Source organism: Spodoptera frugiperda, chromosome 28 (assembly GCF_023101765.2).
Source record: "Spodoptera frugiperda isolate SF20-4 chromosome 28, AGI-APGP_CSIRO_Sfru_2.0, whole genome shotgun sequence".
In the NCBI taxonomy this organism is placed as follows: Eukaryota; Metazoa; Arthropoda; class Insecta; order Lepidoptera; family Noctuidae; genus Spodoptera; species Spodoptera frugiperda.
Window position 1 is genome coordinate 5605776 of NC_064239.1, and position 27750 is coordinate 5633525.

The 27750-nt window shown below is 39.6% G+C and overlaps 4 protein-coding genes across 5 annotated transcripts; 3 read left to right on the forward strand and 1 right to left on the reverse strand.

Moving 5' to 3' along the window:
- The first annotated feature begins 793 nt into the window (after positions 1-793).
- On the forward strand, positions 794-2612 carry LOC118281576 (tetratricopeptide repeat protein 8). Its single transcript, XM_035602183.2, has 5 exons — positions 794-1193; positions 1281-1526; positions 1660-2087; positions 2161-2335; positions 2425-2612. Exons 1-5 carry the CDS (start codon positions 906-908, stop codon positions 2557-2559), a joined length of 1272 nt encoding a protein of 423 aa, XP_035458076.1. The 5' UTR covers positions 794-905; the 3' UTR covers positions 2560-2612.
- Positions 2613-2750: 138 nt separating this feature from the next.
- On the reverse strand, positions 2751-4905 carry LOC118281575 (cytoplasmic dynein 2 light intermediate chain 1). The gene is made up of 4 exons (XM_035602182.2): positions 4644-4905; positions 3897-4248; positions 3567-3817; positions 2751-3052 (listed from the first exon to the last, which is right to left on the reverse strand). Exons 1-4 carry the CDS (start codon positions 4746-4748, stop codon positions 2858-2860), a joined length of 903 nt encoding a protein of 300 aa, XP_035458075.2. The 5' UTR covers positions 4749-4905; the 3' UTR covers positions 2751-2857.
- Positions 4906-5969: 1064 nt separating this feature from the next.
- Positions 5970-23556, forward strand: LOC118281573 (E3 ubiquitin-protein ligase Ufd4). Of its 2 annotated transcripts, none has more exons than XM_050706064.1 (45): positions 5970-6163; positions 6679-6704; positions 6791-6930; positions 8221-8336; positions 8631-8749; positions 8838-8977; positions 9067-9242; positions 9428-9558; positions 9666-9799; positions 9970-10244; positions 10372-10536; positions 10623-10758; positions 10842-11034; positions 11097-11162; positions 12190-12364; positions 12443-12658; positions 12802-12934; positions 13018-13148; positions 13242-13351; positions 13529-13658; positions 13735-13875; positions 14098-14293; positions 14378-14600; positions 14676-14975; positions 15062-15259; positions 15386-15615; positions 15777-15933; positions 16048-16186; positions 16363-16529; positions 16823-16930; positions 17175-17287; positions 17365-17500; positions 17647-17781; positions 17969-18152; positions 18248-18515; positions 18851-18930; positions 19007-19196; positions 19288-19428; positions 19535-19658; positions 19986-20184; positions 20550-20674; positions 20881-20996; positions 21119-21574; positions 21695-21839; positions 21952-23556. In XM_050706064.1, exons 3-45 carry the CDS (start codon positions 6791-6793, stop codon positions 22087-22089), a joined length of 7095 nt encoding a protein of 2364 aa, XP_050562021.1. In that variant the 5' UTR covers positions 5970-6163; positions 6679-6704; the 3' UTR covers positions 22090-23556. The 2 variants fall into 2 exon arrangements, with proteins under 2 accessions (XP_050562021.1, XP_050562022.1); XM_050706065.1 differs by having other exon boundaries at positions 5971-6163; positions 17656-17781.
- Positions 23557-24905: 1349 nt separating this feature from the next.
- On the forward strand, positions 24906-25842 carry LOC118281572 (histidine-rich glycoprotein). The gene has a single exon (XM_035602174.2). It carries the CDS (start codon positions 24957-24959, stop codon positions 25692-25694), a length of 738 nt encoding a protein of 245 aa, XP_035458067.1. The 5' UTR covers positions 24906-24956; the 3' UTR covers positions 25695-25842.
- The last annotated feature ends 1908 nt before the right edge of the window (positions 25843-27750 follow it).

Genomic DNA, 27750 nt, shown 5'->3' on the forward strand with positions numbered 1-27750 from the left:
AGTTGTAAGACCCAGCTTATGTCAGAAAATTTAATAATATCTAAAAACTTGGCAGGCCACCTGTCCATAGGTACTAGATTCAAGACGTGTAGGTATGACAGGTCACCAGGCTCCATAACAATGTTTACAATCTATCTATCAAACTTAAACTTCTAACATGGTATGAAACAAAATGAATTCAACTTAATTTATAAAATAACTTATTTCATATTAATCTTTTTAAACTAGATTTCTAGAAATATCTGTACCAAACACAAACATAGGAACCTGCAATTTTAGATATTTGAAATTATTTTAACCACTGTCTACAAAGGTTTATCAGACAAAAGGTTGGTAATCTCTGATTAAAAGGGAGTTTGTTTTCAGTTCATAAATTTTGCTGACGCTGGACGTTAAAGTGCTATGGGGCAATGGGGCGCATAGCAAACAAGCCAACGGACTGTGTTAAATTTGTGAAGCTTTACGTAAATTCGTAAATTATTGTTCCTATGTCGAGTTAAAAAGTTATCTAGGTATACATACCCAACCAAACCGCATTGATCAAGGGTGGTTATTAATGGTCAAACCTTCTTTGTGTGAGAAGACGCCTTTGGCTAGCAGTGGGTAATGATAATGATGATGATCTATACATAATAAATCTATCTATACGTATATTAAAGTTGTGATTGGATAGACACTAAATCACACTAAACCCAAAAATACTCGTATACCTACATACACATACTATTAATGAAATCATGGTATAAAAGAATATTTTCTAACCGTATATTTTTAAGCAGGTAACTTTGATAATATCTCCCTATAGAACTACCTACTTGAGCTACGCATTCATTTGTTGACGAAATCAGTTGCTAGGCATCAGATACAAAGGCAACATTTTACGAAAACATTAAAGGTTCGCTGCAATGGAAATTGAATATCGAATATTAAATCTTTACAAAACAAAGCAATTTGATGAATGTCTTAAATTGTGTGATACTGCCTTACGCAGTAAAGATGACCGAATGATAGAATTTATACGAATGCGGGCTATGACTATACAAGCGAAGGTCGTTGGTAATGGATATGAAGAGGTAGAATATTATCCTCAGCAAGATGACCTGATATCAACGGCAGTAGCTAAAACTCCGAGACCAGGAACTTCATTTCTACGCGAAGCTAAAACGGCTCGTAATGTTGAAACATCATATCAGGTAAATTGACTATACGCTTTTATATCCATTTACGTTACTGAGCTACTAGTGATATGTAACGAATGTTAAATCTACTCATTGTTTAAGAAAAGAGCTACAGCCACGGTACGATCACGGGCAGGAACCAACACAGCTGGTGCGCGCAGCGTACGTACAGCCCTCAATACGGCATCGCGGATGTCCCGGGCAGCTACAGCCCTCGCCGGAGGAGCCCCCTACACTCCAGGGGCACCATTATCTCTCCGATTTCTTTCAAAAGAAGATAAACTTTTTATTCCAGCATCGAAAACACTTTTTGAATATGTGTTTTATTGCGAAGGTGACGTTAGAAAGGTGACGTATACGTGAACACATAATTATATTTATTTTCAAATATAAAATTGTGTTAGTAGATTTTCATTATACAATTTATTTATTAGTTTAAGCTCTTGAATTATCAACATTTTATTCATTAACATTTCAACAGGCTATGGAGGTGGCATTTCAAGCACAGAAGTCTGACGATGCTCTCACAGATTGGTGGTGGAACTTTTCATTAGCCCGATGCTATTACGCACTCGGAATGTACAGGAACACAGAAGATTGTTTACGTCAAGCTCTTAAACAAAACAAACACATCTCCATATATCTCAGGCTGGTGGCAATGTACGTGGGATTAAATCAACCAATATCGGCACTGGATATCTGTAAGCAAGGCCTGTCAGTGTTTCATGAGTATACGCCATTATTAATTGAGCAAGCCAGAATTCACGAACAAATGGGTAACTCTGCTCTGGCTGTCAAAGAGTATCGAATGGTAGCTTTAGAAGATCCGTCGAACATGGAGGCTATAGCTAATATAGCTATGTACAATTTTTATAACGATCAACCAGAAATTGCTTTGAGATATTATAGGTAAGACAAACTAAATAAGACCATACTTTTTGTTAGACGTTCATAATATTTTTTTGTTTTTCAATATTTGCAGGAGGTTGTTGGCCACAAATCCTGCAGGACCAGAAATATACAATAATTTGGGCCTTTGCTGTTTGTATTGCAATCAATGGGATTTGACAATACCATGTTTTCGTCAGGCACTCTACTTCTCTGCAGATCCTGATATTCGTTCAAATATTTGGTTTAATCTTGCTCATGTGGCCCTGGTAATTAAATTTATTTATTTATATATAATGTACGGTGATTCTTAGTACAGATATTTACTTAATTTTCAAACGGTAATTTATTTTTTCAGTCTACGGGGGATGTCACATTAGCTTACAGGTGCCTGCAAGTAAGCCTGGCAATAGACTCGAAGAATGAAGCTTCTCAACACGCGTTACAAGCCCTAGACGCAAGATTACGTGCGAGAAGAAAGAACGCTAAATAATTTTGTACAAAATTAAATTAATTAGGTACTTGTAAAAAAAGTATTTTATTTAACATAGTTGTTTTATTTTATCAACGATATCATACACCACGCACGAAACTAATACTTAGGTAAATGGGTACTAAAGCCCAATGTTGTTCTAAGAAAAGAGTTCTTAGAAATTGCACAGTTCTTACAATAGAAACCACTCATCAAGTTTAAAATTGATTTATTCATCATCAGCCTATACGGGCCCAATGCTGAGCAAAGGTCTTCTCACACGGAGAAGCTATTAATTAATTAAATTATTAATAATTATTTATGTATTTAAAGATAATAAATAATCTATGGGAATGTCCAATGAATCCATATTACGAAGTTCATGGTATTTAAGAGCCACAACCGAATCCAGCGTTGCTTCGGGATGAGCGTGCATTTGTGACGACATAGTATTAGAGCTAGATATACTACTCACTGCATTAGGCGGTATTCTAGACATATGTCTAACCTTCACCTGAAAAAAGTAAAGTCATAATTATTATTGCCTAATTAATATATTCTGTAATAATAATATGCACACTGTTCTCTACGTTAATGTCTTTAATTCATTAGAACGTCCATACATAACTAAAATTGAGCAGTCTACAATACAGCGTTACTCAACATAGCTTGACGATTATTTACGTTGTAGCTGTTAGGCTATTTTACTACTTTGTAGTTACTACGCTACTTTGGCTGCCGTACTATTCCGTAATTGTTAAAGAATTACGTCGTAATAGGTGCTACGCCTTAGTTGCTATGGTACTACACCGTAGTTGCCCCGGTGCTACGTCATAGTTGCTACGGTGCTACGTCGTAGTTCATACATTGCTGCGCTATGGATGCTACGGTACTACGCCGTATTCGCTACGGTGCTACGTCGTTGCTCTCTACGCCATAGTAATTGCTATGGTATATTATATCTGTGTAGTTACTTCGGTATTACGCTATAGTTGCTACGAGACTATCATGCAGTTGAAAAAACTTACTTGATCTATCGTAGAAGTCGGAATACCTATACTTTCCCAATTATCGGAATCTTTTGGAATTAGTAATGGTTTTGTGTAGTTAGTATTCCTTTCTTTGATAGGAATACAATTTCCGAAACCTATGTTAAACAACATATCTTTAGCGCGTCTGAGAAGTTGTGGTTCTTTAGATGAGTAAAACATCAAGTGCGCATGATTAAGCAATGCGAAGCTTCTTAGAGTCGTGCAGATAAACTTTTTAATTTCACTGTCTGAAAAAAAAACCTAATTACGAATATGACACTGAGATAATAAAACATATTTTTATAAATGTAGAAGTGTGCTGCTTACCGTAATTCTTGAAAAGATCGTATTTTCCACAAATTATTATTAATTCGGGTGAATTCTGAGTTGTTGAATAGACGTCATTCATTACTTGCGTACAGGTCTCTAAAGTTTCCCATATATTTTTGATTTTACTTAGATCGACCATGATGCAAAAGAAGAACTTCCCGCATATAGGTGTTGATTGCAGCACATTATTCAAAGTTTCTAATTTACCACCGTACTCCCAAATGTGACACAAAGTTTTGTCAATTCCTTGTTTTTGATTCGATTTTCTCCCAAAAGAGTATTCCACGACAAGCGTCTCACGTGGTGGGTCATTCTTTTCCAAAAAAGAATACAACAGTGTTGTTTTTCCCTGAAAATATCAAAGTGAACATTTGTTTTTAATTATATAGACTTCTATTCACCCTACTGTCGTGTCGATTTTTTGCTTTCGTCAGTCAATAGCACAAATGTTTATTTAGGTACGTTACATCAAAACATAAAAAAAAATGTTGCCCAATGAATATGCATCTCAGCGAAGCTCATTACGCATTAGGACGGAAGACGAGAATATTACTATAAACAAAACACGATTCGGGATTCCGGGCTATTACTGAGAATTTTCTTCTGAAATATCCATAAAACATTCCTCGAATCAGGAACCGACCCTGACCTCTTCGGTTTGGCACTTAGTCTTGGGACCATTATTTGGGGTAGCTGAAGAACAAACAAAGAATTAAGTAAAATGCATTGAACAATATCACTCACAACAGATTTGCTTCCAACAAGAAAGATTGTTCGGGAGTTAATTTCGTTAACATTTGTAAGTGTTTTATCAATTAACTGTGTAGCGATTTCAGGAATCGATAACATGTTATGTATTTTCTTGTATTTACGATTATTGTTACAATATTCAGTTACTCTGAACACCTAAAAGAGAACTTTTCAGTAAAACTTTTTGTAAGGGAAGATACGGTATAAGAAAACCTTTCCAATATGTTTGTGTTTTCGTTTCTCATAGTGTTTGGTTGCTTGGCAACCAAAGAGTATAATAAGGATAGGGCAAAGAGTATAATAAGTATAGGGATAGGGGTTGGCAACTAATGGATAGGTAGGTACATAAAAGAAGTATGCGCAGAGACTATGGACAAACAGCCCCTGACCTCTTGTGTAGGCTTTTATGCTCTTGGTACAGCAGTGGATTGTCACGGTTTATTGATGATGATATGATGTATATCTGCTCAAAATTGAAACCATATTACAAAAGTAGGTATGTGATTACGGTCTATTGCCTTAGATAATGTACCTATTATTAAGTTTTTGTACATTATGATACGAAAAACCATTGAGTTAAATGCGAAAAACATAATCTTCTGAGTCTGTTGTCATTGTAGACCTGTCTACGCAGTCAAATGAGGTGTAAACTATTCTATACTTAACTAAACTGCCCTTATGCTTAATATAACTCTTTGGGTGTAAATATATTTTCTGAATTTGTGATAATACCCCTTGGCTTACAAGGATAGGCTGAGACCATAGAGCATCAATTAGCACGATCCTTTTGCATATACGTATCCTTTTTTCAACATCCTTGCCACGTATACCCCATGTCCTCAACGACCATATCGACAGTATCAATTGTCATCAAGAATGAAAAAAAAATTTTTTTCAACGTTCTTGTACCTCATTGAATTTTATCATATTCAGCTAAACTATTTCTAGTAGGTACTTTACTTTTTGTTTGTTAGGACTGCTGTATAAAAACGCGTATATTTATATAAAAAATATAGGTTTTCCAACGTCGTTGATTTCGGTAACCAGTTTTGGGTAAACCAAATAGTGTTACCTAAATCCCTTTTATTAATACTTTTGAAACCAATCCGTGTCAGTCAGCATTTAAACGAGGTTAAAGTTTTTATTTATATAAATATAATATATTTAACAATCATGTAATAATTGATTTACCAAATATACAAAATTGCATTTTGGGGTGGTGCAGGACTGATCATTGTTTCTATCATTCACTTTGTCTATGGTAAAATAAATAGTGTTGCCAACCTAAAGAAATTTCACAAAAAATCATTCGCATTTCGTATTTTATTTTCCTATTTCATCTGTGGGAATGGCGATTGATGATTTTGGTGTCAAGAGATTTTAGAAAATCTTGTGCGATTAATTGCGTTGCATTATTAGCTTGGTGTAATTATAACTTGAGCTTTAGATTTTATTAAATAATTTGTAGTGGATTTTATTTGACATCGATGATTAGTGTGAATTGATTATAAGTGGTAAGAAATACATTGTCACCTTCACTCTTGCCCTAAAACTTTATTTATTTATTGTGCTTATTTTATCATTGTTTATGTTTTTGATTATTATTTTCTGTTTACTATATAATATCTTTGCGATATTTCTTTAATCACGTTTGTGATCGCTCGTTCTAATATTACGAAAGAGAAAGGTCCATTCTGTTCATATTCACAGAGTCGTAATATTCCGTAACCTACATAGATACATAATTTTAAAATCTATGTCACAATTTTTTATTAGTAATTAGCTTTATTTTATAAACTTTAAAGTTTATGTTTTCCAACATAGGTAAACGTTTTTGGTGTAGACTAGAATGTATGTAGTGCTCTAGTTCATTGAACCAATTTCATAACTATTTACACCATCCTCATAGTTTATTGTTATATACAGTAACCTTCACAGTTTTAACAAAGACATCCTAACTGTTTTACCACTTTTTACACTAGTAGTTAATTAGTATGTCTGTTTTTACAACAAAATATTCCTATTACAGGTGACCTGGGCCACTAAATCAAGAAGGTAGCTAAATGCTTTAGTATATAATTGGTTATATAACGATAGAAGTTTGTTTTATAATATTTATTGTAAAATAATCTTTGACATAGATGGCGGAGGTGGATCCAGAAACCCTTTTAGAATGGCTGCTGACTGGGCAGGGTGATGAGCGTGACATGCAGCTCATTGCTCTTGAACAGCTCTGCATGCTGCTTCTCATGTCCGATAATGTGGATCGATGCTTTGAAAGGTATAGTAAAAGTTGTACTAATATCAATGCAACCTAAACAAATACTTTAATTATAAACAATATTTATAAACAGAGCCGGAGTCAACATTAAGTGAAGGTACAAAAGTGCACTGTATGAACTATGACACCTAGAGTGATAGTAATATCACACTGTGCCATTAATATACTTGTATTTACTAGAACTACTGAATATAGGTTACTATAAATGATTATAATTATCTCATCATTATGTTAAATCAAGGGTAAAGGGAAAAGGTTGGGAACCTTTTCCTGGTCAGGGTGCATTTTTCTATCATTCTTGTTAAGTTAAGGATCACTATTAGGTATTACTTTTTTCATATGGTCCCACAATCAGATTTTCTCATTCACTTATAAAATCTGGTTGTTGAAATCAGTTACGCCTCTCAGTTGTCTCCTTTGATATAAGTTTGATTTGAGCTTTAACCATGGTGTTTATTAGTCAGAGGTGTAGTCATGCATTATAGTCAGGCAAAGTCATGCAGTAATGTCATTAAAAAAATTACACAAGACATTTAGTATTAATCAATACTAAATGTCTTGTGTAATTTTCTTCTGCAAACAGTGCATGAATTAAATAATTAGAAAAGTTGACATGTATTATATTCATCTTCACATATTTTACTATACAAAGCAGTAACACAATAATCTAACTAAGAAACTTGGTTGCCATGGTATTCTCTGAATATATCGTGGAAGTTAAATGTTGAACACTACATCAAGTAATTAAGTTTTATAGTTAAAATGTAATTTAAAGCTTTACTACATTTTTCCATAACAAAATTATGTATTGAGAAATATTGTGAAACAGCTTGTTCGTCACATTCATTAGGTAAAGTATGGCATTTTTGGAATGTTAACTGTTACAGTGTCATTATGATTATTGAGTCTTGACATGCCCTGTTGTGACTCAGTGTGTTTGGATAAGAATGCAAAATAATAGCACATATTCAAAACATGAGAACATTTATTTTAATATTTTAACTATATTATGGAACAAATTAATGTTTTTATTCAAAACACAGTACCTATACATTAATTTCAATAACAAAGAAATAAGTGGAATATGGATTTAATATGTAAAATATAAACCTTAGTTTTTTGTTACAAGAGAAAGAAATCGCAGCTCACAAACATGTTCACTTCATTAATATTCATTCAAAACTAATGCATTTTTGTTCAGCATTTCTAAAGTTTACTGAATGCTACATTCCTTAATAGCTATGAGGAAATCTATTGAAAATGATAAATAAACATATTTTGGTCTTTCAGCTGCCCTCCTCGAACATTTCTCCCAGCATTATGTAAAATCTTCTTAGATGAATGTGCACCTGACAATGTACTGGAAGTGACAGCCAGAGCTATTACATACTATCTGGATGTTTCTGGTAAGTTTATTGTTTTATGATCATGCTCATAGTTCTATCATATAGAGTATTTACACTTGGGGAGCAGGTAGTTCACCATTGGTATTCTATCTTATACTTACTTATTATCATATAAAGCTGAAGAGTTAGTTTGTTTGCTTGAACATACTAATCTCCGGAAGTACTGGCTCAAGAAAAATTACAAAGGGAAAAATCGCGCGGTTCACTATTCATTCAAGACAGATTCATTAAAGATATTTGAATTAGTTATACAAAGTCTATGATGAGATACTGACCATATAAATATTATTGCAGCGGAATGCACAAGAAGAATTGTAGCCATTGAAGGAGCAGTCAAAGCTATTTGCAGCAGATTGCTCACAGTTGATCCCAACAACCGTACCAGCAAAGATCTTGCAGAACAGTGCATTAAAGTAAGTACCTATTTGGAGAACATGTAATTAAGAGGATGTATTTACAATATCAAGTTTGACTGTAACTAAATGGTGTTTTGAACCACAGGTGTTGGAGTTAGTTTGCACTAGGGAAGCTGGTGCTGTTTGGGAAGGTGGTGGCCTGCCTGCAGTGTTACACTTCATTACACATCATGGTACATCTGTGCACAAGGACACTCTCCACTCAGCAATGGCAGTGGTATCAAGGTTTGTTAATTAAATCCAGTTAATGATTGTTTTTTGTATGTTTTTTATTATGGTCATGAAGTAATATCATGAATAATTTATATTATTAGGGTTTGTGGCAAAATGGAGCCAGGTGACGCTCGCGTGGGTGACGCAGTTTCGTCTCTATCAGCACTTCTACGTCACAATGACGCGCGGGTGGCAGACGCAGCGCTCCGGTGTTTCGCGTCGCTAGCTGACAGATTTGCACGTGCGCATGCTGACCCGGCTCCTCTCGCTGAACATGGTATGATACTCATAACTTTTTTCTCGTTACATGTAGATGTGTAACTATTAATCACTGGTTTAAAATTGTTTAATTTTAAAGAATGTGTGATTAATAGAACGGATGCTTTTCTATAGATAATTGTCTTGATTAAGGAAATAAAAACACCGTAAGTATTATTATTAAACATTCTATTCTATCGACAGGTCTAATAGAGGAATTAGTGCGCCGCCTGGGCAGTGCCGAGAGTGGCGATGATAAATGTTCAGCTCCAGCTGTGTCTACTACAGTTAGTTTACTGTCTACACTGTGCCGTGGTTCTGCACAAATTACTCATGTAAGTTAACAATGTATTCAGGTTGCCTGTGTTTTAACTTGCATATTAACATACTATAAATTAATGCTTTTTGATATCAACTTTGTTATCACTATATTATATTGTAGGATCTCGTCCGTTTGGAGTTGTGCTCAGCTGTGGAGGCGGCAGTACAGGCTGATGAGCGTTGGTGTCTCGAATGTATGCGGCTGGTGGATTTGTTGCTTGTTCTCTTGTGTGAAGGACGACATGCTATACAGAAGTAAGACACCTCCTTCATATCTTTTAATGGTTTTTAATTTATTCAAACAATAGTATTATGTAATTAATAGTTAATTTAGCAATGGTAAATTCTTAATTTGGTATAGAATAATAAATCACATTAAACTTCGAAGTAAACATTTTATTGATGAAATTGTGGTCGTGCATCAGTGGGTCGAACCGTAACGGTAGTTCGACGTCGGGGTCGAGTGCGTCGGGCGGAGCCAGCGGCGAGGGCTCGTCGGGCGGCGGCAGCGGCGCGCGCGGGGACAAGTCGCACCGACAGCTCATCGACTGCATCCGCGGCAAGGACACCGACGCACTGCTCGCCGCCGTCTCTAGCGGCGCCGTCGATGTCAACTTCACCGATGACGTCGGACAAACCCTACTCAACTGGGCCTCAGCTTTCGGTACAAGGGAAATGGTCGAATTCTTGTGCGAGAAAGGTAAGCGTTTAATATAGAGTAATTCTGCACTACTCTTCAATTAAATCTGTACTACGAATCATTTATACGAATATATTTTGCAAAGTATTCATGCTTTAATTTCTAATGGGTTGAAATTTCATCATAGGTGCTGACGTGAATCGTGGACAACGTAGTTCGTCGTTGCATTACGCGGCTTGCTTTGGTCGTCCTGCTATTGCTAAAGTGTTACTTCGTTATGGTGCAAATGCCGACCTACGTGACGAAGATGGAAAGACACCTCTTGACAAGGCTCGAGAAAGACATGATCAAGGTGAGATATGGTCAATCTTTAAATTTTTGGTTATTACAATATCACGAAAGTTTATTTACTTTATTAATATATTTTTTTAAATCCAGGTCATAGAGAAGTGGCAGCGATCCTGCAGTGTCCTGGAGAGTGGTTGGTAGTCGGTAACCACGACTCGCCTTCACCAACCAATGATGATGATTTCCCTGAAACTGGCGATAAAGAAATGGCAGCAGTATACCTGGAGTAAGATACATTTTTGTTAAATTGCTGATGTATCGGGATCGACCGGTGGATAGAAAGTTAATCGATTAAATGGTGGTGTGCAGACGGTTGGTGCCGGTGTTCTCTGCGCGCTACCTGGGCGCGGGCGGCGCGGGCGTGCGGCGCGCGTGCCTGTCGCTGGTCCGCAAGATGGTGCACTACGCGCCGGCGCGCCTGCTGCGCGCGCTGTCGCTGCGGCGCGAGCCGCCCGCCGCCGCGCTGCTGACGCAGCTGGTGGCGGCCGTGCTGGACAACGCGGTGAGTGCGGGGGGCCGCGCGCGAGCTGCGGCCGGGCCGGCGCTGACGTTGTGTGTGTGCAGGCGGAGCCGGGCGGGGCGCGGCGCGCGGGCCGCCTGCTGCGCTGCCGCTATATCCGCCCGCCTGCGGTAACGTTACGATGGTGTGATGCTCCCACGAACCTGACCGTGAGCACCGGCTCTAAAATGACTCGCTATTGGTTATTTCTTATACCTACGACGCGCTTAAAATTGCATATTTTCATTAGAGACTTTTAGCTGTATAAAATTAGTTTATAATTTCGACTTTTCCAAATTATTTATGCTATATAATTATTATACACAGTCTGTGAAGTTTTATCCAGTAATGATGTGAATTTGATATAAAAAAGAACAGGTCAAAACAAAAAAACTTACCTAATTATTTTAGAGCCGTAACCTCATATTGCTTGAGACACCATTGCACGGATTTATATGTGTATCGTTTGGAAATTAATGATTGTTTTGGCTTGTATCCGTTGAATGATGCCATCAACTGCGCTCAGCTTAGATCGTAGAATGATAGCTGGTACATCAATATTTGTGTCAATGACCATAATCATAATACTTATACTACTAATATTTCTTTTTGTCGTATGCTGAGTTTTGGAAAAACTGGTTTCTTGTTTTTCTCATAATCATTTATTCTTGAACACATTTACATTTCTGTAAAGACATCACACCATCGAAACTTACCTGCATCAACAATCCTTCTTTTGTGTTTATTATGTTTGTGTTTAATAATAATACACTTCTCATTACAAAACGTATGAAAATGACTATCTAAATCGATTTCGATATAATACATTAAATCCGCAAATAACCATCGCGTGTTGCGTATTCACGTTTATGCACCGCAGACTACTGTGGTGCATAAACTTTGTTACAACTTTCGAACAAGAGCTACAATTATTACTTACAACAATATTACCTTGATTGCGATGATAATGAATTTATAATAAAAAATAAGAAGTGTATTTTTATTGTTGTAATTTGTGTTGTATGGATTATTGTGATATTTTCAATATATTAATATCATAAAAGTGGTAATATAAAACTATGACTTGAACATTTCATGAATCATATCATAAGAAACTTTTGGTTTTTGAATTCCGAATAAAGTAATCATTATATTTAGGATGACGACGACGGCCATCTCATAGTTCTCGGTATAGCCGAGGAGTTGATGGTGAAGGCTTCGGACATATATTTAGAACAGTTCGCGCGCCTCGGCGTCTTCAGCAAAGTGGAGAGTCTCGCGGCCGCTCCGGCCGCTTTCCTGACGTCGGATAGTGAAACCTCCAATGTTCCTGGTAAGTGGGGTACTAGCGAGAGTAAGTTGGAGGCGGAGTGAGTGAGTGGGCGTGCTAAGTGAGCGATGCGTGGCGCAGGCAGCAGCGAGGACGCGTCGTGCCTGGCCAGCGGCGTGGGCTACTCGTGGGCGGAGTGGGCGCTGTGCCGCGGCCGCGACGCGCTGTACGTGTGGAGCGACGCGGCCGCGCTGGAGCTCAGCACCGGCAGCAACGGCTGGTTCCGCTTCCTGCTCGACGGCAAGCTGGCCACCATGTACTCCAGCGGCAGCCCCGAGCATCAGACCGATAACACCGGTATTGTTCCCCCACATCTTCTAATACTATCGATAGCTATTGTTTGTATTCCCTAATAAATAAAATACAAAAATATCATCTATCGAGCATCTCCTTCTTTCTTGTGAATTTCATATTAATTCATATGTTTGCATCGGTTGCAGAAAATCGTGGAGAGTTCATAGATAAACTGCAAAGAGCGCGAGCCTCTGTGAAGAATACCGTTCCTCAACCGATTCTCTCAAAACCTGGACCATCTAAATTGATTATAGGAAACTGGTCTCTCTCATGTAAAAAGTAAGTTAAACATACACACATCACATTTTTATCGTATTCTTTATACTATACCATATTTTTTATTTCTTTTATGTGTTTTTAAGGGAAAAGGAACTTCAAATCCACAATACTGATGGTCAACAACAAACCACCATACTCAGAGAAGACTTACCTGGCTTCATTTTCGAGTCCAACAGGGGCACTAAACATTCATTCACTGCTGAAACATTTTTAGGTGAGAAAAAAGAACTTAATGTACATCTATCGTTGTGGATATAATTAGACAATTTTAAATTATGTTTAAATGTTTATATATTATTTTTACCAGGACCTGAGTTAGCAAGCGGCTGGACTGATCGCAGGAATGTGACCCCTCACAACGCAGTGAATGCAAGCCGTTCCCGGTTAGCAGCTAAAGCAGAGGCATTGAAAGCACAGGTTTGTCATTACGCTAAACTTCTAAAACATTATTTTACATCAATTACTAAAAAATGTGAGCGATTTGGAATATTTCTATCATTCATTGATATTAAGCCCTTGAATCACTTAATTTTTGTATAATGGTAGGTATTTTAGGTTTTTGCAGTGTTAATATAAATAATATGTTTGCGGCAGGTATGCGAGCGAGCCCGCGCGCTGTACTCGCGCCACCTGGCCAACGCGGCCACGCGCCAGCCGCGCCCGCCCGTCGCGCGGCTACGGGCCCTGCTCGCGCGCATGCAGCGACTCGCCACGCAGCCCACTGGTAAGATCTTACATAATTTTGGTTCATTTGATTTGGTGAACATGTTCTATACTATAATCATTATTATTGTGTACAGATGATTGGCAAAACGAGCTAAATGAGTCTCTGGATCAACTGACCGAGTTATTGTGCGGTGATGAACTGCTCTCCGCCTACGAATTGCAGTCGTCTGGACTAGCACCTTCATTGTTGCAAGTACTTTCACCACAAGCTAATGGTAAGAGCAAATTTATTTTGTATGTTAATAAAATGAAATCTTGGCCATCAATTTTCTACAGTTTTTTGCCCAAAAGTCAGGTGTCAGTGAGCATGGGCGAGCGTATATTCTTGTCTACTTAGCATCGTAGTTCAACGACTCGTGATTACTTATGGTATCGATTTCCAATGCATAAAGTTTCGTATAAGTATGCAGGAAATGTAAATGATGCAATGTTTGCAGACGCTCCGGGTCAGGCGGCGGCGCGCGCGCGCCTGGTGCGCGAGTGGGTGGCGCGGCGCGGCGGCGCGGCGGGCGGCGTGCTGGCGGCGCGCCTGGTGGCCGTGCTGGAGTCCGTGGAGCGCCTGCCCGTGCACGCGCCGCACGACGCGCCGCCGCCCTCCACCGGCACGCTGCACACGCTCACCAAGCGCATACGGTACCGCACTCCGACCCGACTTAAATACCGTGTCATTTCTCAACTTCCATCATTACAATACATTAAACACATTTTCATTTTTAGTTTGCGTGTCGAACGTGCCAACGATGAAGCTACCGAAGATTCGATGTCAAATAACGGCAACAACGCTGGCCGTAACTTAAAAGTAGAGGCGCTTACAACAGTTCGACAGCTCGAGAGATTCCTTGCTAAATCTGTCGCCCGCCAGTGGTACGACATGGACAGATCTACTTTCAACTTCGTGCAGAAGATAAAAGCAGAAGCACCTATCACATTCACGTATGATGTAAGTAACTATTCGATATTTTGTTTTATTATTTTTATTGACAATTCTCACTGATAACTATTTTGTTATTTTTAGCACGATTTTGACGAAAATGGAATTATTTACTTCATCGGCAGCAACGCAGGCACTTGCGAATGGGTTAACCCTGGTGCACATGGCTTAGTCAGTGTTTGGTCATCTGATGGAAGGCAGTTACCTTATGGTCGCGCTGAGGATGTGTTGTCGAGGTCACCTGAACCTTTGAACGTTCATACCAATGATGACAGGCGAGCTTTTATAGCTGTAGACTTGGGCTTACAAGTAATTCCTACTGCATACACGATGCGTCATGCTCGAGGATACGGGCGCTCGGCTTTGAGAAATTGGCTCTTCCAAGTAAGTATAGTTGGGTTAAACCAATTTCAGGAACCTAAAGTTTCTTAAAAAATCGATTTGTCATAATATTTGAAAACGTTTCCTAGATGTCGGCTGATGGTGTGACATGGACTACTCTGTTGGCTCACAATGATGAGCAAACACTACAAGAACCAGGTTGCACGGCTACGTGGCGGATACGATCCGATGCGCCATATCGCTTCTTAAGAATACAGCAAAATGGAAAGAATGCCAGTGGACAAAGCCATTACTTGTCACTGTCTGGACTAGAGATTTATGGCAAGGTTGGTATGGATTTATGGCAACATGCAATTGTCAGAAATGCGTAGTTGATATAATGAATGAACTATGGTGTTGTTACCAATAACCGTTGTCGAAACATTAAAGTATGTATCGCTCGATATGGGCAGGTGCTGAGCGTGAACGAGGTGGGTCCGCGGCAGATGGGCGGCGCCAGCTCGGCGGTGGGCGCGGGTGTGGGCGGGGCGCGCGCGCGGCGCTGGTCGCGCGGGGCGCGCGGCGTGTGCGCGGGCGCGCGCGTGCTGCGCGGCCCCGACTGGAAGTGGCGCGACCAGGACGGCCCGCACCCCGCGCTCGGCACCGTCACCTCCGACCTGCACAACGGATGGGTCGACGTCAGGTCCGTACATACACCGCTGCCAACATCCATTGCTATACTCTTATTGTAACGGTATCTCTTTTTAGTTCTGAGCAAATGTAATTTCCGCTGATAAAAGGCTTCAAATGTACTGCATAAACATAAAAATGGACTTCGATTTATAATCCTATATTTTTCAAAAGGTGGGATCATGGCGGACGCAACTCTTACCGTATGGGCGCAGAAGGTAAATTTGATCTCAAAGTGGTGAGTGGTGGCGCCACTGGTGGTGAGGCCAAACAAGGCCGCAAGAGCCACTCCACTCCTAGCCTGCCCGACGCTACGGCTGTAGATCACCAGGTACACTTTTATTTATTTGATAATGATATAATTTGTTTTAACAGTAACAAAAGATTAATTTTATTGGGTTTGTCATTTTTAATCCGTATTTCTTACGAATATGTATGTTGCTAGGTATCGGTAGCGTCGACGGAGCAGGCGTCGTCTGCGGACAATATCTCCAGCGAAGAGATGGCCAGCAACATGTCGCGGCCACGTACCCACGCCACTGACCTCTCCGCCATCAATAACTCCACACATCATATCAACACAGGTATATTAACAACAAAAAACATGTCCTATATTATTTTCAAGTGTACTAGTAAGTTACAACTAGGGAAATCAATATGACTTTTATCCTGTAACAATCAAACTTTTTTTACAGGCTTCTTTTCAGGGCATAAACTAAGCTGAAGCACATCTAATGTAATGTCATTGACTTTGTTTTAGATCTGGCAACAATAGTAGAATCTCTAACCTTGGGAGCTGAGAGCAATAACTGCATTGATTTGGCCAACACTTCGTTTACAAATATGGAAATGGGACCGACAAGTATCACCGACATTACTAAACCTTATCCAGCCAAAGAACCGGTACCAGAAACTACTAGTCAAGAGGTATGTCATGGTTTTAAATGTGTAAATACATTTGTGGAATCCTATAAGTTTTTTAAAATAAAATTATATTATCTGCTGCTAATTCAGAAATGGGTACCTTTGTCTCATATTATAAACAGAAATTTCACATTAATAATCAGGTACATGCAGTTTACTATTACAAATCCAGACAAATATTAAAAATTATGGAATGTTCAGTTTTAACTTGTTTGGTTGTGCAGCAAAATTTATTATATAGTGGCGAAATCGTTTTATGTTGAACCTGTGTAATTGATTTTACGATTTGTTTCTAGTGTGAGGACAACGAAGGTGCCGACGGTCAGTACGGCGACCACAAGAAGGACAGTCAGTCCGGCGGCTCGGGGGCCATGAGCGCCAGCGAACCAGATTTAACGCAACAGGTAAACATTATATGCAGGTCATTCGTCTTACATAACAATGAATTTGTTAAAGGCCTTTGTTTGTATTAGGCTTATAATGTCGTCAGTGCTGGTCTTAGATTTATATATTTTTTTTATATTAATATATTTAAATAAATTACTATCTCCAATTTTTACACAATTCGTATAAGTGCTCACATTATTAGTGAGAAAAATTTAAAATTATGATAAAAATATGATTCACCAAAACTTACGTAAACCACAGGGTGCCGCAAGATTACTGGAATCTCTTGGAGTTGGCCGTGGTTCAGGCGCAGGTCGCGGCAACAACCCACAGCGCGCTACGAGAACTAACCACTCAACTAGTCTATTCCCTAGGTAAGTTTCATTTTCACAAAATATTTTATTTATAACAAAAATAACGATAATAAGGCACGTGTTTTATGAATTTCCAGTTTGGTGCGTTTAGCTCTATCGAGCAACTTCCCAGGAGGTCTGCTGTCAGCTGCCCAGAGCTATCCATCGCTAGTACCAAATGCTCAAAATGCGCTCACACTGTCTCTCACCTCCACGTCCAGTGAAAGTGAACAGGTAAACATTTCTACTTAAATGCATGTTATAAATGTTGCTTAAATTTTTATAAAATGGCTATTTTGTGGTTCATTGCTTGTTGCTTATTGTAGTAATAGAAGTAGGAGTAGTAGAAAAATATTAAATTAGGGTATAAATATTAAAAGTGGCTGCAGGTGTCGTTAGAAGACTTCCTGGAGTCTTGCCGCGCTCCCGCCCTGCTCACCGAGCTGGAAGATGACGACGAGGGAGATGACGCACTCGACAGTGATAAGGAGAACGAACCCACTTATCAGGAGGTAGTAAGTACAACTTTTCACTGCAGATATCATCATACATTTAGTTTTCATATAGCACATCAATTAACAGCGATCTTGTCATTGCATCACTCGAATGTTAAATCAAAATATATATTCAATGAAACCACACAGTTACCAATGAAATGCTCAATTTTGGTTAAAATATATTAAAATATCACATTGTTTTTAGGTTTCACGTAATCTTTTGTCGTTAATGGAGGAAGAGGCGTTAGAAGCAGTTCGTGGTAACAGCGGCCAGGGTAGCCGCCAGCGTAAACCTTGGGATGACGATTTTGTGCTCAAGCGACAGTTTTCAGCGCTCATACCGGCTTTCGACCCTCGCCCAGGAAGGACCAATTTGAATCAAACCGTCGGTAAGTGGACAACAAAATATAAAGAAAACACTTATGTACCTCCTAGTTTCGTAGAGAATGTTGTTCCACGGTAAGTTGTCTGTTATTTTGTACAGATTTGGAAATTCCGTTAAATGAGTCGTCGGACGGAGAGGAGAGCAGCAGCACGGATACGGCGGGCAGCACGGCCGGCGCGTCGGCCGCGGCCGCAGCCCCTTCTGCGGGCGCCGCCCCGGCCGGCCGCCTGCCGGCGCTGCGCCTGGTGCTGAGCGCGGCGGGCGCGGCGCTGCCGCTGGAGCGTCCGTCGTGGACGCTGTACCGCGCCGTGCTCGCACTCAACTCGCGCCTGCCGCTCCTCGACACGCACCGCGACCTCACCTATACGTACGTGTCCTGTGCTTCTATACCCTCCCTTATTTAAAACGACTCTCCATGACCTATTGGTGGATAAGTGCTACTACTCTATAAAAGACTTTATCGGACGAATCACTGCTCCAATATAGTCTCCCTCAGTCATGATGATGATCAGCAGTCTGTTTGATGTGTACTTATTTTTTGTTTTTATTTTTTTATGTGAAGTAATAGTTTTTGTTTTAATAATGTTCTACCCATGTGACTATTGTATGTCGAAAGGGACATGGCTGATCTATTTAAATATTTAAGACCTGTGTTATGTATGTATAAATCAATGTGATGTATATCAAATCTTAATCTTTTAGATTGACCTACAAAGAAATCGAGGGAATGGAAACGTTCGCATCGTCAAGTGATAGCGAGGACGACGAACCATGCGATCCAGGTAAAAACAGTTTTAGCTCTGGCAATAAGATATGTGCAATGGGGGCCATATAATGTAGGAGTGTTGTGTCCTGCAGAGCGCGGCATCGCGGGCGCGGAGGGCGCGGAGGGCGCCATGGCGACGTGCTGCGTGCGCGTGCTGCGGCGGCTGCGCGCGGCGGCGCCGGCGCTGGCGGCCGAGCACTTCGTGTCCACCAAGCTCACCAACAAGCTGCACCAGCAGCTGCAGGACCCGCTCACGCTGGCCGCCGCCGCCACGCCGCTCTGGTACCTGCACCACACCACTACACCACTACACCACTACACGCTCTACGTTATACTCAGACTGTTAACTGACACTCACTGATTATCTCCACAGGTGCCAGCAATTAAACGACTGGTGTCCATTCCTGTTCCCACTGGAGACTCGCCAGATGTTCTTCGCGTGCACTGCGTTCGGCACGTCCCGCACTATAGTCTGGCTTCAGGCTCAGAGGGATCGTGCTCTCGACAGACAAAGGTATTTTTTTGACTAAATTGGTTATAAACTGATTTCAAGTTACTATTCAAGTCAGTCAGTGTGGTGCGGTAAATAGTTTACTAGACGACACGTGTTTTTATTTTAGATCTGGTAACACTGTGTCGCCTCGTCGCGCAGAGTTGGAAGCGACCGAGTTCCGCATGGGTCGTCTGCGACATGAGCGAGTGAGGATACCGCGCCAACCCGATCTGTTGCGGTCAGCAATGCAGGTATGTTTTAATTGACAAAAGTGTGTCCTTGGCATTAAATTTACAAAATTATAATAGTTTGACTGCACGGTTGGCGCGGTGACTGGGCAACTGGCTGCCGTGCAACGTGTCGCGGGTTCGATTCCCGCACGGAACAACTCTTTGTGTGATCCACAGATTGTTGTTCCGGGTCTGGGCGTGATGTGTATGTGAACTTGTATGTTTGTAAACGCACCCACGACACAGGAGAAAATCCTAATGTGGGGCAACGTTTTTTTAAAAAGAACAAAGAACAAGTTTAATGAATTAGGTTTGTGTGCAAGAATAAAGTAATGTGTGGTGTTGCAGGTGATGCGCGTGCACGCGGGCCGCAAGTCGGTGCTGGAGGTGGAGTTCGCGGGCGAGGAGGGCACGGGGCTGGGCCCCACGCTGGAGTTCTACGCGCTCGTGGCCGCCGAGCTGCAGCGCACCGACCTCGGCATGTGGCTCAGCGACGCCGCGCACTCCGACCGAGACAGCGCGCCGCACCATCTCGTCCTGCCCGACGGTACCACGCAACAAACATTGCTACTATCTAACAACTAGGGAATGTAAAACTAAAAGCGGTTTAAGCAAGATCTCGCGAGATTAGCAGTTATTTCCAAGTAATCATAATATTTGAATAAATTAGGAAAAAAAATTATACATGTACTTTCTAAGGTTATTTAGACGCCACTGACAAACTATGAAGGAAAACATCGTGAGGAAACGTGGGCTTATAATTCCTAATTATAAGTAAAAAAATACAAACCCGCATTGAGCAAGTGTGATGATTAATGCTCAAACCTTCTTCATGCGAGAAAAGGCCAAATTGTAGACTGTTGATGATTCCCTAGTAGGAACTCATTATAACTGCTCTTTTTTTGTTCCCAGAAAAACCTCCGGGGTACTATGTGACACGTGCAGGTGGTTTATTCCCGTCACCCTTGCCTCAAGATTCACCAGTCTGTGATAAAGTTTGCAAATATTTCTGGTTCTTAGGAGTATTTTTAGCTAAGGTATAGTGAAAATCTTATTTGATTTAGTACTTTACGAGATAAGAGATGAGACTAAGGCCTCGGCCCCATTTACCCGTTGCGCTGCGTTGCGTCGCGACGACATAACGGAGTAATGGGGTTTGGGTTATGTCATAAAAAATTAATGGAAAACGATACAACGGACAAGTGGGGCCTCGATCTAATGGAAGTACTTTGTCGTTTCACAGGTGTTGCAAGATGGCCGACTCGTCGATCTACCACTTTCGGAGCCTTTCTTACGTATCATGTGTGGCGAAGAATTATCTAATGAATGCTTAGAGGAGATCGACCCTATTAGGCATCGGTAAGATATACGATGTTTTGAATTTGATTGAATTATAGAATTAAAAAATTAGACAAATATTGAATGGCTAATATTTAGAGAGAAGTTATTTCGGTTATACTAACAATTGTTTCCGCGTGCAGGTTCCTGCAGAGCGTGCTCGCGGCGGCCGACGAGTACGATGGCATCATGCGCGATGGCTCGCTGAGCGAGGAGGAGCGGGCGCAGCGCGTGGCCGGCATCTGCGTGGAGGGCGCCACGTTCGAGCAGCTGGCGCTGAGCATGACGCACGTGGCGGCGCACCCCGACCCGCGCGCCGCGCTGCAGCCGCTGTGCGACGGCGGCGACCTGCTGGACGTGCGGCCGCACAACGCGCGCGCCTACGCCGAGGCGGCCGCGCGCTGGGCCGTGCGCGCCGGCGTGCGCCGCCAGACCAACGCCTTCCGCCGCGGCTTCGGCGCCGTGTTCCCGCCGCGCCGCCTGCGCGCCTTCTGCGCCGCCGAGCTGCGCCTGCTGCTGTGCGGGGAGCGCGGGCCCGTGTGGACCAGGGACCACCTGCTGCAGTACACCGAGCCCAAGCTGGGCTACACGCGCGACAGGTGCGCACCCCCATCACTCACTCGATCGCTTGTTACTAGAACTGCTTCATAACTCGTCCATTCTGAAATTACACTTCACAATTTAACATAGTTATTTCATGGTAAATATTTTAATTGCAGTCCCGGATTCCTTCGTCTCGTGGATGTGCTGGTAGAGATGTCACTCCGCGAACGTAAAGCGTTCCTACAGTTCGCGACAGGCTGCAGTAGTCTGCCACCAGGAGGACTTGCTAATTTGCATCCGCGGCTTACTGTAGTGCGAAAGGTAAGATCTGCAAATTTTGATCTCGTGTTTGTAAAGGTTTTGACTTTTAAAAACAAGTATATATTATTTTAGAGAAATATACAAAACATACATACAAAATGTGTTTTCGCAGGTCGATGCCGGAGACGGATCTTACCCATCTGTGAACACCTGCGTTCATTACCTGAAATTGCCGGAGTATTCATGCAAAGAGGTACTTCGAGAAAGGCTCCTGGCAGCAACCAACGAACGCGGTTTCCATCTCAACTAGACCACTAAAGAGCTCTGACTCAGAGCTGTCGGTGTTGGAGTGTTTGGGAATATGTTGAGAATAACTTACACTATTATTACTCACGCACTCGCCTATGGACTTGTGGAAGTAGGAATAATTATATATTTATTCAACATCAGTAGCTTTTATCCTTGACTGCTAAGCGAAACAAAACCATAGTGCTCGCCAGACTTATTGACCTTACTGAGTACATAAGAACTTAGTTATTTTTAACATAGATATGTAACATTATAGTATGTCAGCTCATAATGTAGAACTGATCTCTTGAAGCATATTTTTTCAAGACATTAATATTTACAATTACTCTATGGAATAAATAGTATTTTATTATATCAAGATTGATTGATCTTGTTCATTGAAAGATAAAAATGTACATCGTGATTTTCGTTATTATCATGCAATAATATATTTTATTTTAATATTATATTATGTTAAATATTTGCATGATTTTCAAATATTAGTTTATAGATTGGGGTGAATGAAAGAAAATGTAAGAGGCTGCCTATTTATGATTGGTAAAAAATAGTGGCAATATTCGAATAATATATTATAATCCTTGAAACATATAATATTGCAACATTCTAACTAAAGTATTCAAAAATTTAACTAGTATTTGATATTATAATAATATAAGATAAATATTTTTTACACCAATTGGTCTTTGCTTTATATGTAACTTGTTTTAGTAACTTTTATTTGAGTGTGTTTAATGATATATTTATAAAAATAGTAGGCATCTAGCGTTTCAAGCAAATTTTAGATAAATGTTTGTGTATGGCGTGGTGATATTTAGTTTTATTTTCAGATTATGTAAGTTGTTCCAAGACGAGTTTAGTTGAATTTGTAATCTGGTCTATCAGCAATAAATATAGAAATTTTCACCTATTATTTTGATTTGAGTTTGTGCTTCCATATTTTTAGTACTTGTTCGTTCGAAAGCATTAAACATACCGTAAAAGTATAACAACATTTTAAAGTTAAACAATTTAAAAAAACATTTGTATTGGAACCAAAAATGCTGCTATATGGTAATCAAATTACGTATTTGTGTAACGGTTGATACGTTCGTCAGGCACGATCATTTCATTTATAATAAAAAAACCTGTTGAACCAGTAAATTACAATGCCTACGATGTAAGTTGAGGTCGTTGCACTTTATGTTTTTGTGAAACCATAATTAGGACTGAAGTAAATTTTAACTTTAGGGTGTGAAACACTAATGCGTTTCTACAAAAGATATTTAGATATGTTCCTTTAGTTAAATAATAATTTTGTCAACTGAAAGTTGGTATATATTGTGATTTATAAATATAAACTACTTTACGAATTAATATATTTAGTTTAAATTCAATAGGTATTTAGATTAAACTTATTAACCATAATGGCATCATGTAGTGCTCATGTAATTGTTGTTGAGGATTGTATCAATAAATTAAGCAAAAATCATTTGGTTTTTTCATAACTTGTCATTACCCAAAAAACTACGAAAGCAAGTAACCATGAACTGTAACTAAATTATATTGATGTTTTAGTAGTTGTCCTTTTTAGAGTGGATGGATGCAATAGTGAAATCATCCGTTTTAAAATATAGATGACCTGCCCATATTTGACGCTGACTGCATAAGAGTAAAATCTTTCCATGCATTTTTTTCCATGCAAATGTTTCGTCTTAAAGTAATGTGGCATAAAAGAAGTATAATCATATATAAAATAAAATTAAAAAGTATATAAACAAGGCAGAAACAACTAATGATTTGGTTGAGCAGATAAAAATCTTCTCGTTTTCAACAAAAGAACATGAACCTCACAGTGATAGTCCATTGTTGGACTATCTACAGTATATGAGAAGTTTTACCATTATCGATGGTTGGCAGGCGCCGGGTAATTTTTGAAATATCAAGGAACGGTTAAGTACCCTAATACCCGTTGCACAATAAGGGCTTCGGATTTGGCATATTAGTGAACCTGGTGCTCTTTAAAGCTGCTGATGGTGTCAACCAGACACCGGGATGGTTATATAGAGGTAAGAACCCATATTCCCTAACTTTTCAAAATTAAAGGCTGACCTGAGATTCCACGTTCCAGACTATCTATTTAAATAAAATATCCCCATAGTACCTATATACTTTCTTAACGTTTACGATTACATCCTACAGGCTTAGTTTATTTTGTTCCAATAGAACAGTTTGAATAAGGTATTATTATTATATATTATATATTTTACATACATAACTTTCCACACGCTTGATTCAATTGCTATTATATGGATTGAGATTCAATTGGTATTATGGAAAGTGTTTCACCGTTGAACCGTTCACTTGCATAGTTCTACGCTTTTCCGATTATTTCCCAAGCCGCTTTCTTAATAATACGCAATACAGTTATCAATAGCTCGGTACATAAACGTAAATATTGATTATATTTCAATTTTTTTATTACATTTCATTTGAAAGATTATAATATTTACAATTTTTGTAGAATGGAAAACAACTACGGTACAGGGGACTAGCACTATTTTGTTCAATAGATATTTGTTGCAAAATCGGTTCTGTTTAGGTTTATTACCCGAATTCTACGAATGCTTCTATGATACCCTAATGTGATAGTTGTCATGTAGGGTCAGGTATGTATCTATGTTTTTTACTAGTGAGTACAGTAAGAATTTTCAAGTTGAGACACCGGGTGGAACTGCGCAACCTGTTGTACGACTACGCCATGTAGCTGCAACCTTGGAGCTTTACACAATTTTCATACAATACCAACTAAACGGGCTACCAGTATAAAACTCAGCAGTCGCGAACACAGGTATCAGTCAACTGCTTAGATCAGATCAGTGCACTGGAAATATGAGAGCTTCACTGGTCTGCTGTATAGCCCTAGCGGCGTTAGCATACGTAAGCTGTAGGTCTACCCGGGAGAAACGCGATGCAGACTTGGAGGTAGCAGCCAGCCATCATGGTGGCAAGTGGGATAAGGGTGGCGGCCATGAACACCATGCTCATCACCACCATGACCACGGAGAAAAGGGACACAAAGGATACAAAGGACATCATCACCACGAGCATGGCAAGAAGGGTCACCACCACCATGAAGGACACAAAGGTCACCACGATGAACATGGTGGACACAAGAAGCATCATCACCACGATGATGGACATCACCATGAACACCATCATGGCGAGAAGGGCCACAAGGGCCACGGTCATCATGAAGAGGGTCACTACCATAAGGGACACTCCACCAAGGGTCATCACGGCGTACACAAGCACGACGAGTTCAAGAAAGAAAAGCATTTCCATGACCATCATCATGACGGTGGACACCATGAGCACCACGGTGGGCATCACGAGGAGCACGGACACAAGAAGGGAGGAGAGTTCCACAAGGGACACAAGCACCATGGCCACCATGAGCATGAACATGGCAAGAAGGGTCACCACGAGGAGGGAGGACATCACCACGACCATAAGGGACATCATGAGGAAGATGGTCACCACCATCATCATCATCACCATCATGACCATGGCAAGAAGGGTGGCCATGAGCACCACAAGCACTGGGGCCACAAGAAGGGACACAAGTAAATGTTTCTCTGAGACTGATATCTGCCGATTCGAGTTAATGAAGTCTTTATTTAGTTATATCTAATTAAGCTTTCATAATGTGTTAAGTTTTGTTGACTGTGATGTTTTGTTATTAATAAAAATACATGTTTTTGAAACATAAACAATGGTTGCGTGTACCTATTTAATTTTCAATGACCTAGACTTAAATGCGTTAAAAAGAAATTAAGAAAAAATAACCTTATTATTCAATTATAAAAAATATTGTTTGCAATTGGGTGCAGATACAAAACAAACTTATCAATTTCACAGCACGTTTCGACAACAAAGTTACATAAAATAGTTGGCGTTGGTCCGTTGGCAACAGCTCCCGACGAGATAAGTAACTCAGCGTTGAGAAACTAGAGCGCTGCCCGAGATTGGCCTACATTTTACTGGGCAACGAATTAGTCGTGGTTGCAATCAACCGTTTCCTATAGAAAACACTTGCAGCCACTGAAATTGATAACATTTCTCAATAGCCACAGCTTGTCAGTACCAATGCACTAACAAAAGCCACGATGAAATAGTCCCAAGCATGTTTGCAGCAGACTGCATCCCAGCCAACTTACGTTGTGATCGCTTTCAGAAAATCACTGGGCAAAATACATAGTAGCAGGTCGGATATTTTCAATAGCACGTACGATTATTTTCGACGCTTCACGCTTTATTGAACATCTAAAGTGGGCACAAAGCTTTATTTGTGATACCAATTCCATTTGAAGAAAAAATAATCATGCATAAACAACATGATTTAACGTACAAGTATTTTTGCCTACGTTACGAGAGTTGTTAATAGCATTTGATATGCATAAGTAGGTAAGTATTTTATTTAAACTTCTAATTTCATGAGCAGCTATATCTATTTAAAAAGTAATTAACTTTAACTTTGAATTTACAGCACACTTAGCGTCCTTGACGTTTACCTACTTTCATGACTTTTTCAGTAGATATTGTGGAATCAGATTTAATTTCATACTATTTAATTTATATCTTAAATATTAGCGTAAGATTACGCTAAACATACAGATGTATGTGATTTAAAATCTAATATAGGTATGTAACTGGTTCATAAACATAGCCAATGAACAATTTTGAAACTGATGACAAGTTTTTGGTGTCTGAGTATTCTTAAAATTATTTGCACAAAGATTAAAGAAAACTCTGAATATTCATACATTTCTTTGATATAATTTTTAAGTCAATAAAAAGTGTTATGATAATTATTTTCCACTTTGCACGATATTGGACTTCATAGCTTGTAAATGACAAGAAATGCAGTTAGCTGTGTTGGCACACTGCCACTACGAGTGCGGCTCTCACGAATGAGTTTAGTTTCAGCTGTATTTTTGTTCAGAGATTAGTATGTTTCGAGTTAGTAATATTTTAATAATAATGTAAGTACATCGAGACCCTGTGTGGTTAATGTTATCCTGCGCAACAAGTGGTTGAATCTTGGCTAGCGGTCTGCCGCGAATCGAATAACTAATAATAAAGACTTATTAGTGTGAGTAAATTTTCACATTGTCCACCTTTCTATGATTCATAAGTTTTTTTTCACACCTTTTTAAACTCATAATTAACCCTTGTTATGCCGGACGCAGATCCACGCGAGACATAATGTGTTTTCTATTGTGTCTTTGATACGAGAGGTTAATACAAAAAATATATGAAATCGAGTTTTATCATCTATACTAATCTATCTATACTATATATACTATATATATATATATATATTATATATATATATAGTATATATATATATATATATATATATATATATATATATATATTATATATTTATATATAATATTATAAAGCTGAAGAGTTTGTTTGTTTGTTTGTTTGAACGCGCTAATCTCCAGAACTACTGGTCCGATTTGAATAATTCTTTTTGTGTTGAATAGTGCATTTATCGAGGAAGGCTATAGGCTATAAAACATCACGCTATAACCAATAGGACCCAAGCAGGGCGGGTAAAACCGCGCGGAAGCAGCTAGTGAAATATATAAGTTTTATATAAAAAAAATGTTATAGG

What these genes read in the sequence shown, in the direction of transcription:
- LOC118281573 (XM_050706064.1), top strand. Translation starts at nt 6,791, where the DNA reads ATGGCGGAGGTGGATCCAGAAACCCTTTTAGAATGGCTGCTGACTGGG. An exon ending in ATACTATCTGGATGTTTCTG is followed by an intron (nt 8,337 to 8,630) that starts GTAAGTTTATTG and finishes ATATTATTGCAG; the next exon opens with CGGAATGCACAAGAAGAATT. An exon ending in CAATTTGAATCAAACCGTCG is followed by an intron (nt 18,153 to 18,247) that starts GTAAGTGGACAA and finishes TATTTTGTACAG; the next exon opens with ATTTGGAAATTCCGTTAAAT.
- LOC118281576 (XM_035602183.2), top strand. Translation starts at nt 906, where the DNA reads ATGGAAATTGAATATCGAATATTAAATCTTTACAAAACAAAGCAATTT. An exon ending in ATTGCTTTGAGATATTATAG is followed by an intron (nt 2,088 to 2,160) that starts GTAAGACAAACT and finishes CAATATTTGCAG; the next exon opens with GAGGTTGTTGGCCACAAATC. An exon ending in ATCTTGCTCATGTGGCCCTG is followed by an intron (nt 2,336 to 2,424) that starts GTAATTAAATTT and finishes TTATTTTTTCAG; the next exon opens with TCTACGGGGGATGTCACATT.
- LOC118281575 (XM_035602182.2), bottom strand. Translation starts at nt 4,748, where the DNA reads ATGTTATCGATTCCTGAAATCGCTACACAGTTAATTGATAAAACACTT. An exon ending in TTGTTGGAAGCAAATCTGTT is followed by an intron (nt 4,249 to 4,643) that starts GTGAGTGATATT and finishes TGATATTTTCAG; the next exon opens with GGAAAAACAACACTGTTGTA. An exon ending in CGACTTCTACGATAGATCAA is followed by an intron (nt 3,053 to 3,566) that starts GTAAGTTTTTTC and finishes TACTTTTTTCAG; the next exon opens with GTGAAGGTTAGACATATGTC.
- LOC118281572 (XM_035602174.2), top strand. Translation starts at nt 24,957, where the DNA reads ATGAGAGCTTCACTGGTCTGCTGTATAGCCCTAGCGGCGTTAGCATAC.